Raw genomic sequence first — 10,096 nt, forward strand, 5'->3', positions numbered from 1 at the left:
GTGGGGTCCTTCATGATGCAGGTGGCCCTCTTCCTGCATCTGGAGGTGTAGATGTCTGTGATGGTGGGGAGACTGATTCCAACAGATTTCTGTGCAGCCTTCACCACTCTCTGCAGAGCTTTTCTTTCTGCAGCTGTGCAGCCTCCATGCCACACATTGATGCTCGAGCACAGGATGCTCTCCACTGCACACACACTCTGTTTGTCCCTGATCTATGACACCTCCTCCAGGCAAACTTTTCCTCCAGGAAAGAGATAAAACTCCTTTCCTCTCCTCGTCACTTCTGAGTTATATTTCAGCCGAATGAGTGGATCCAATCCACACTGACCCCTCTCCTATGGTTCATCACAGAAACAAGTTCGAGTGGCAGCAACGTCTAAACATTTGTTTTTTAGACCTAAAAGGAATGGTCAGGAACATTTTGTGTAATTCCCCCCGTCATGTGATGCCTCCCAGATACCAGTGTATACAGTTTGGGTGGTGTTTTATTCTCGTTTCCTTTCAGTGTGTCAGGGGGCTGCTGGGGACCTGGATGGAGCGAATGAAGTTTTCAAAGATGTTCAGAAGCTGTTCAAGAGAAAAAACAACCAGATAGAGCAATTTGCTGTCAAAAGGGTTGGTCTTCTGCAACTTTTACATCTGGTTTTTTTTGGTCTGTTTTGAAAATCATCACAAATGTGTTGTACTCCCACATGCAGGCTGATAGACTGAGAAAGGTCTCGTCTACCAGACAGCTATGCATCCTTGGGGTAGTCGAAGTCCTTTATCTTTGGAAAGCCCTTCCAAACTGCTCACCGTCTAAGCTGCAGATAATGAATCAAGGTTAGTGCAACATGTGGGACAAAACATATTTCTGTAGGACTTTTATTTTTGCCTTGTGTGAGCACTTCCTTTGATTTGCACTCAGTGTTGCAGAGTTTAGATGAACCTTCATGCAGAGGCCTGAAACATCTCCTCCTTGGTTCTATTCATAAATGCCATGGAAACATAAGAGATGCTGTTCAGGTAGTAGTCCACTTTGGACAAATACTGCCCCTGAAGTTATCCTCAACTATGAATTCCCCTCATCTGCTGTTTTTTCTTCATTTTGCCTGTGATCCAGTTCTTCCAGCTGGCTGTTAGAGACGAGTATGGACGGCAGATCAACTCATATATTCAACCTTATGCCGTCTATGAGCTGGGATGTATACTTCTTGCAAAACCAGAGGTTAGTTGTCTGCTTGCAGCATGAAAATCTGTATTCTCACCTGAAAGGCAGGAGATATTTTGAAGGCAGATTTTAATGAAACTCACAGAAAGTAATCATTGTACGTACTTCTACTAAAGTTTGGAGTCAACTATGGCTGCCACAGAGCTTAATCACAAAAATGGTGACTACTCAGTCCAGTTTGCAGACATTGAGCTAAAATGGTGTGTGTCTGAGACTGAGCTACCACACAATTGTTTATAACACTAATGACTCAGGAACTGTATGTTTTGTGTAACTCATTTCAGACAGTGGCGAAGGGGAGATCGTTCCTACTTCAAGCCAAGGTAAAAATAATAAAAATCAAGACATACATTTCAAGTAAAACACATCATAATTTATTTTTTTATTATCCATTGACATTTTCAGGAGGATTTTACAGGCTACGACTTTGAAAACCGGCTTCATGTTCGCATCCATTCAGCTCTGGCTTCTTTGAAAGAAGTAGTGCCTCAGTGACTCCAGGAGGAAACCTTCGCTGGCCCAAGCTTTGCCCAAAGTTATAAGGCAGTCTCTGTTTACCATTCTGGTGAAAAGTCAACTTGGTTTTATTGATTTTGTTGTTGTTGTTGTTGTTCTTAAATGACCTAAAGACATAATTTAAGAATATGATAATTTGTCAGAGCGACAGGGTGAAGTGCCATCTCTGTGCATTCATAAAGGAACAGACACTGACAGTACATATCCCTTGTGTGGCTAGCTCACTACATTAACGCTCCATGTTTTGTTTTTACTGAAATTTCCAGTACAGAAGGAATGATGTCTAAAGATTGGATTAAAATAATACAAGCAGTAACGCCGATGTCCCCCGTCGCTGAGGGGTTCAAATAGTGAACGTCTTGTAGTTTATGAGAGGAGTGTTTTTCTGGACTGGAGTTGAACAGGGGATGTAAGTAGACCTTAATGTTTTTGGTGCAAGACATTCAAGTAGGTAGGAGTTACACTGTGGAGAGTGTCTGAGGCAGTGCAGAGGGGCAGATCTTGACGAGTGGAGGGAGACGTTTTATCCACCAGCAGGTGCAGTGGTGGAGCCAGGGGGTGGCCAATGGTGGATTAATTGCCATAGGTTAAGCTTAGGCCACCCCAATCATTTGAGAAAATTATACTTTTAAGAAATATAAAAACTAGAAAGCGTAGTTTCCTCAAATTATATGGGTGGATGGTTGACATATCAATATGGTGGTGGCCATCTTGGATTTTGACATGGACGCCCAATTTTTGATAGAGACCTTTCTTACACCTAGATGCAGCAACACACTGAGAATGAAGTCGGTACCACGCTTATTTTTAAGTGATGACGATCACAACACAGACAGACATTTATGGTGGCAGCCATCTTGGATTTTGATATGGCTATCCAATTTTCGAAATGAACTTTTTACCACCTGGTGGTGGATGGGTTAAATGCAGAGACTAATTTTGCCATTGTATGGAAACACACAGTGATGACATTGTGATGACATTATTATTGTTATTGTTATTATTATTATTATGCCTAGATGCATCCACACACCAACATGGAAGTCTGTACCTCACTTGTCGTCTCAGACGGATGGAGAGGATTTTCAAATCTTCCTATTTTGCTCCATGACGGGGGACAAAAAGTAACTCGAGATCACTCTGAAGTTTTTAGTAGGTGTTTTTAGACGAGCTTTGTCTCCAGGTTTATGTCACGCTAAGCCCAGCCTGTTTCCAAACTGAATGTACAGAGATTAAACTGAAAAATTAACTTACATTTCCATCCATCCATTTTCTTTTTCCTGCTTCTCCTTTCCGTCTTGTGGGGAAGTCACTGTGTGAGAGGAGGGGTGCACCCTGAACAGTCTCACGTCCATCACAGGGACACAGAGGGACACCGAGACATGGAGACAAACACTCTCACTCACACCCAAGGACAGTTTAAAGGTACCAACTAACCCTGTCTTTAAAATGGTTTCCTCATTGCGGTGTTCTTTCTGCACACAAGTATTTTACTTTAATAACTGTAATAAGTATATTTCACGTTCTGCTTCTTCCTTCAGCAACTATCCCAGCACTTAAGCTTTTCTATAAACCTTTTTCCTCTAACTTTACGCAATTTTTGATGTTTTCCTGTAACTTAAAATAATACAGTGTACAGCTATGTCTTCATATTTAATTCAGTTTAATTTACCTCCTAAAAATGTAACAACATAAACAAATGTCACAATGTGGAACACTGAAAATAATAATTCTTTAATTTAATAAGTTGCTTTAGTGCTTATAAATGACTGTGTTGGTACAATTTTAATTATGTCTTCAAAGTTCATGCTCAGTAATCCAAGTAAAGAAATCCAACAATGTTCAGTCAGGTCATCTGGACAGTTACTTTTTTTGTTGAGACGTTTCACCCTCCATCCAAAGGACTTCATCAGTCTGTGGAGTCACAAACAAACTGTTTCCCCCACCAAGCAGTACACTCCTTCAGTGGACCAACCAGTTTGCTGGTGATATGGATTATTGAGCATGAACTTTGATGTCTTGAACCATTTTGGTTGTGGTTGCCTGGAGGAGTCGACGGGGGAGAGGACGGCCCCCAGAAACCATCTTATCACCAGCAAACTGGTTGGTCCACTGTAGAAGTGTACTGCTTGGTGGGGAAAACTGTTTGTTTGTGACTCCTCAGACTGATGAAGCCCTTCGGATGGAGGGCGAAACGTCTCACAACAAATAAAGTAACTTTCCAGATGACCTGACTGAACATTGTTGGAAATTTAACTATGACCTTTTTTAATGAATGCAGCTTTTCTGGTTCTGTACTGACTACAGAGGGTTGCAAACATATTCACCCCCTTCATTTCTCAATTTTCTTGCCTTTTGAAGTAGTAATTTAAAAGATTTTTTTGTTTTTATGGGCGGGTGGGAAGGTTGTATCTTTATTAAATATGAGCACATGTATAGCACAACTACCACTTCCTGTAAGTCTCTTCAGCTTCATCTCCACTGGCTTGTTTCATTCATTTGATGTGATCTTTGTTCATCTTCATGGCATCACTACTTCTCCTTCATTACAGGTGCTGCTACAGTAATCTTTACATCAAACTAAAGACTCAGTAAAGGTTAGGTCAGGTAACATGATGGATTAGTGGTTAGCTCTCTTACCTCACATCAAGAAGGTTCTGGGTTCAATCCCTGGTTTGGACCTGTCGTCTTTCTGTGTGGATTTCCAAAACGTCTCAAGTTTTTTGGGGCGGCTGTGGCTGAGTGGATAAAGCAGTCGTCCTCCAATGCAAGAGTTGGGGGTTCGAATCCACCAGCAGTCAAATGTCGAAGTGTCCCTGGGCAAGACATTGAACCCCTCATAGCCTCTGATGTGTCCCATCAGTGTATGAATGTGATAAAGCTCTGATTAGTCTCTTTAGAATGATTTGTTCAATTAGTTTTGTATAGATCTAGTATAGAGCTGTATGAATGGGTAAATGATGCACAGATTGTAGTGTAAAGCGCTTTGAGTGTCTTGAAATAAGATAGAAAGGTGCTATATAAGTACAGTCCATTTACCATTTACCATTTTAGCAGCGTGTTGAGGGTCGTCCTGCTAAATGTGAAAACTGCTTTGTGCCATGCTGACCAGTTTCCCACTTCCTGTCAATGAAAAATGGGCCCACAGCATGATGATGCCACCACCATGCTTCAATTTTGGGATGTTTACAGCATGACTGATGGTCGAACAGTTCTGTTGTACTCTCATCTGACCACAGCATCTTTTCCACATGATTGAAGGGTCTCCAATATAACTTTAGACAAGTCAGCCTATTTTCTATTTATTTTCTTACAGCCGCAGGAAGTAGTCATAAACTTATCTAGACCACAATGCAAAATACTGCCTTTGAGCATGAGCATTAGTAAGTGTATAAAGTTGCATTAAAGGTAATAGTTGGGTCTTAAAAAGGGGGCAAACCCAGTTTTCAGTTTTGAAATTTGTTTTAAAACAAGATTTTTTTTTCCTTTATAAAAGGGATTATTTTTGTGTGCCCACTGCTTATAATCACATTAAAATATTTTAAATACTGGTTGTAAGGCAATAAAATAGAAGGAATACCAAGGGGTGAAATTAGTTGCGATCTGCTGTATCACTAATTAAGAAATATGATCTTGTTTTAGACAAACATTCAGAAGTTTTTTAATGTTTTTAGAATATGTTCAAGCTGAGCACATGTCATCACTGGGCTCTCTGGTTTTGTTATCTAAGCAATATGATTATAAAAGCAGGCGTTTAGTTGTTCACAAAGGCTTTCAACCATGAGCACTTAGATTTATTTACGCTGATCTATATATAGTAATGCTTGTCGATCCTTGTGGCTGTGATGGATGCAAACTGTGGTAAATGTTGGGATGGCTGCAGTGCAGTGAAAATAACTTTTATTAAAAACACGTTTCACATGTAATACCTCTGTCACAGGATGGATCCTTCATTTGTCATGTGTTTTTGTTGAAACTGAGTTTATAAGTTAAGATGTCACAGAACTAAACAATAAAAAGTTCTTTATAAATAATGATTTTTACGTCTGAGTTTCTTTTTGTTGAAAGTTTTGGAGGCCTTAAGATCTTGTTTCATTATGTATCAGCTCGTAGGCTGATATACTCCTTGATTAAAATGTTGCAACGTTAGGAAAACCAAGTGTTTTAAATCTTGAGATTGAAACTGAAGCTCTGAGAAAACAGCAGGCGTGTTAGTGTAGATGAACAGATGCTCAGATATATTCATCATTTAACACGGATTCCTCATTTTTCTGGACTGAATAAAACGTGCATTGAATTTAAGGAAATGCAAACGTGAGACGTCATTTATATTTGACCCATCAAAATGAATGCGGTCATTTATTTACAGAATCAAAATTTAACATCAAACATTTACATTAATTTGGCAAATTATGAAAATAACAACATAAGCAATCAATCAGGAAAAATCATACGGCCATGATTTTTCCGTTGCTTCACCACAGACATTTATGAAAACTGTACAATTATGATCTTTTACCCACATGAATGTAGGTGAGCATTTTACACAGACATTTCTAAAATATCTGGAAGAATTTCTACTTGATAGAAAAGTTTAAAGATGGAAAGAAGTTTAGAGGGAGTAAGATGGTGTGTGAGGGGTGAAATGTGTTCACCAGAATCGACACTCTCCGGCTTTCTTCAGCTTTTCCTTACAGTACACTTAAGTGATGAAATCGGCTCCTTTACCTGGAGATGTCTCAGGTGAGATTCCGTTTAACGCACCCTTTCAGCGTCTCAGTAGGATGCTGTTACTCGTCCGAAGTAATGGCGAGGCTCTGTTCGACACATATTCACCTCAGTGGAAAATGTTATAATCCCATGGAACTCGGAAGAGCTCTGTTGTCAGGATCATCCCGTCTCTCACAGAACTGGTTGGACTGTGTATCCAGCAGAACTCCAACAGCACTCCATCAGAACTTCAACAGAACCAAGACCGAGTAGACCAGGAAGTACTGACATTTTAAAGAGCTGTTTCCCGGTTCACTTTTGGGAGTATTACCATTGGTCAGAAACGACCAGACGGGGTGTGTTTTGTGACGTAAGAGGTTAGAGACAGCGAGAATTGTTATGAAACAGATCAGAAATGTTCTCACAGACAGAGAGAGTTTTGTTTTGGCGCGTTTCAGAAACAGGTGCTAAAACTTCTCTATTTACGTCTGAGAGGATTCTAAAAACATGACAGTTCGTTCAACAACTTGTTTTTCGTTTGACTCCAACCTTGGAAACGCACACTTGCTCACTCAAAGGCAGAAATCAGAAAATGCATAATTATTCTGTAACAGCTTTGACATGAGAATAAAAATCATTACTCAGTTAATAAAATTGATTAGTGCACTGCAACATCTAAAATGGTTTGAACTAAGACACTTTGATTATCAACATTTGTAAAATAGTAATGATAATAAAAAGAGAGTGTTCTTTTCACTTGAATCTTCAAGAAAGAAAGTCTCAGGATGGGTGAACCTGTATTTCTGAGTTCAAATGAATGAAATGACAGTTCCTGTCCCACAAGGTTCTAAAGGTCAAGAGTTTTGACCTTAGACTTAGTTTTTGACATGGGCCTAGTCCACTACATTAGGTTTGTAACGCTGCTGGTTAAGTTTGTCTCCTGACGACCTACCATTGTTTTTTTTTTGTTTATTTTACATGAAAGCAGCTGTGAGTATTTACTGAGCTTTAATGTACATAAATAAAAATGTAACAGTATCTGTGTACATCTCACTGTGCTCCACTAGGGGCTGCTGTGATGATGATGATGTGGCTACAGATGGAGGAAGGTTGGTCAAATTAAACACATCTTTGACAGATGTAGTAATAATGAGATACTGAGTTATCATTTAAGTATATTATTATATACAGTAGAAGTATTAAGTACATTATTATATACAGTAGAAGTATCAAGTACATTATTATATACAGTAGAAGTATTATTAAGCATATTAAACAAGTCAACGTGAATTTAAACGTGGGTTATTGAACCTCATATGACATAGTTTATGTGATAATCTAATAACAATGATTTCATAGATCTTTCCATCTTTTTTTTTAATCTGCTTTTACACTGTGGGTTGTGGGCAGCTGGTGCCCATGTCCAACAGTCTCTGTGAGATGTGGGGGACACCCTGGACAGGTCACAAGTCCATCACAGAAACAAATGAGACCAACAACTCTCTATGCATGCAGGAGTGTGTACCAGTTGGCACTTAGTGCCAGTTTTACAGCTACCAGTTTACCTAACATGCAGGTTTTTGGTCTGGAAACTGGATAACCTGAAGGAAACCAACTGGTGAACGGGGAGAACATGTAAACTCTACATCGAAAGGCTGGGAGGTGAACCTGAAACCCTCCCACTGCGAGGTGACAGCCCTTACAACTGTCCCAACAAACTAAACTAAACTTTAAAAAATAAAGTATGAAAATATTAACTACTAGATTATTGTAAAGCTTAATAATAAAATGTATAATATAATACCAGCATTGTGATAAAGGCAACGTAACAGACGGAGCAGTTTAAGTTCAACGAGGACTGGAGTGCACTAATAATCAGACGGCTCTGTTTGAGCCTAGTTATATAAACTAGTTAATAAACCCCACCCACATGTCTGTGGGTGGGGTGGGTGGGGTCCCATGTAAAGCAGACTACACTGCTCATGCACCTGCTGATGTGGATGTGCTCAGTGGAAAGGACGTTTCTGCGAGTGATCCACTGAGCACCTTTCTATCATCTCCCTGTCTTCAGCAGAGCAGTTCCTGTGTCTCAGCCACACGTGTAAAATGTCACAGGTGCTGGAGGGTCAGGGCAGGCCAGACTCAGACTTCTGAGGAAACAGTGGTGTCAAGGTTCTTTATCCTCATTCGCATCACATGTGGTACATAGGTGGAACGAAATTGTGTACTCAAGGTACCAGTTACACCTAAAAATACTAAAAATATGAAGTATAAAAAGGAACGATATACAAGGATCTAAGATATACGCTAAACACTAATAATGTAATATAATACGGTGTATTCAACAGCAGCCTGAACATGAGTTTCTTGTGAGCAGATGGGTATGAATATAGGAGCTTAAAGGCAAGAGATCAGCAGCATGGATAATCAGCAGCACAGATAAGTCACATACAACCAATAAAGAGACATTACTGTGATTTTTTTTCTCCTTACAGTGATTATCCTGGTGAAGGATTTATGAGTCTAACAGCTTCAGTCTTTGGGTTTTTAAAATGACGTTTTTAAAATGACGTTTTTAAAATGACGTTTTTAAAATGCCGTTTTTAAAATGACGTTTTTAAAATTACGTTTTTAAAATGACGTTTTTAAAATGACGCAGATTCTGTGCTGTGACCGGGGCAGAAACCAGACTGGAACTGTTCGTATAGACTGTTTTTGGTTAAATGGAGGTGGAGTTGAGAAGCAACTTGTCTATTCCAGAATTTGAGAGATGAATGGAAGGTTAGAAATAGGGTGAAGATTATTGAAAATATTTGGATTCAATCCAGGCTTCTTAAGGATTAGAGTGACAACTGCAGTTTTGAAAATAGTTGGGACAGTTCCTGAAGAAAGAGACGAGTGAATAATGGCAGAAATGATAGGGAGAAGTGAAAAAAGGCAAGATTTTACAAGCACTGTTGGGAGAGGATCCAGAGAACAAGTAGAGGGCTTGGACTTCAGAATGAGTTTGTCTATTTCAGAGGCAGGAGGAAGCTGAAAGACAGAAAAAGGCTGACTGAGGGGAGAAGGTTCAGAGGCGGGAGGAAGAGGAGAGACAGGACAAAGTTGCTGATGAATTTTTCTGATTTTATCATTAAAAAAGAAGATGAGAGAATTACAGGTGTCATCTGAATAGAAGTGAGAGGGAAGAGAGTCAGGGGATGAAAAGTATTGTTTAACGATGAAAACAGGATCTTGGTGTTACCTTTATTGGAGGAAATGAGGCCAGAGTAGAAAGAATATTTAGTTTGTGATATTAAGATCTTGTAATGTGATGTCTGAGAGATGTACATGACCTTATGGATAGTAAGACCAGATTTTTCATAGAGTCGTTCCAGGTGACGAAATTTGGCTTTGATGGACCGGAGTTCAGGAGTAAATCGGGGGCAGAATGAGAAAAGGTAACAGATTGTGTTTAAACAGGAGCAAGGGAGTTGAAAATATGGGTTAAGTGATTATTATATTGAGTAGTCAATCCTTGACCAAAAGCAGTCCCATCACTGCTGTGTCAGCCACATATGTCAAAATACTGCTGTCCAGGAGTTCGTCTTAGCTGTCATTAAATATATAAAATAAGGAGTCAAAATGGGGCCTTTTAGAACTCGACTGAAAAATGGGAAG

The 10,096-nt window shown here is 39.5% G+C and overlaps 1 protein-coding gene across 1 annotated transcript in view; it reads left to right on the forward strand.

The window, feature by feature from the left end:
• The window catches only part of LOC119408171 (tetratricopeptide repeat protein 39C), a 16,585-nt gene extending 14,879 nt beyond the window's left edge, over positions 1–1,706 (forward strand). The window contains exons 9-14 of the mRNA XM_037675008.1: positions 506–615; positions 699–822; positions 908–1,005; positions 1,103–1,207; positions 1,495–1,533; positions 1,616–1,706. Of these exons, the coding sequence (XP_037530936.1) occupies positions 506–615; positions 699–822; positions 908–1,005; positions 1,103–1,207; positions 1,495–1,533; positions 1,616–1,705 (566 nt within the window). The 3' untranslated portion in view covers position 1,706. The remainder of the gene's footprint in view (positions 1–505; positions 616–698; positions 823–907; positions 1,006–1,102; positions 1,208–1,494; positions 1,534–1,615) is intronic.
• The last annotated feature ends 8,390 nt before the right edge of the window (positions 1,707–10,096 follow it).

Source organism: Nematolebias whitei, chromosome 3, assembly GCF_014905685.2.
Source record: "Nematolebias whitei isolate Nwh7 chromosome 3, NemWhi1, whole genome shotgun sequence".
In the NCBI taxonomy this organism is placed as follows: Eukaryota; Metazoa; Chordata; class Actinopteri; order Cyprinodontiformes; family Rivulidae; genus Nematolebias; species Nematolebias whitei.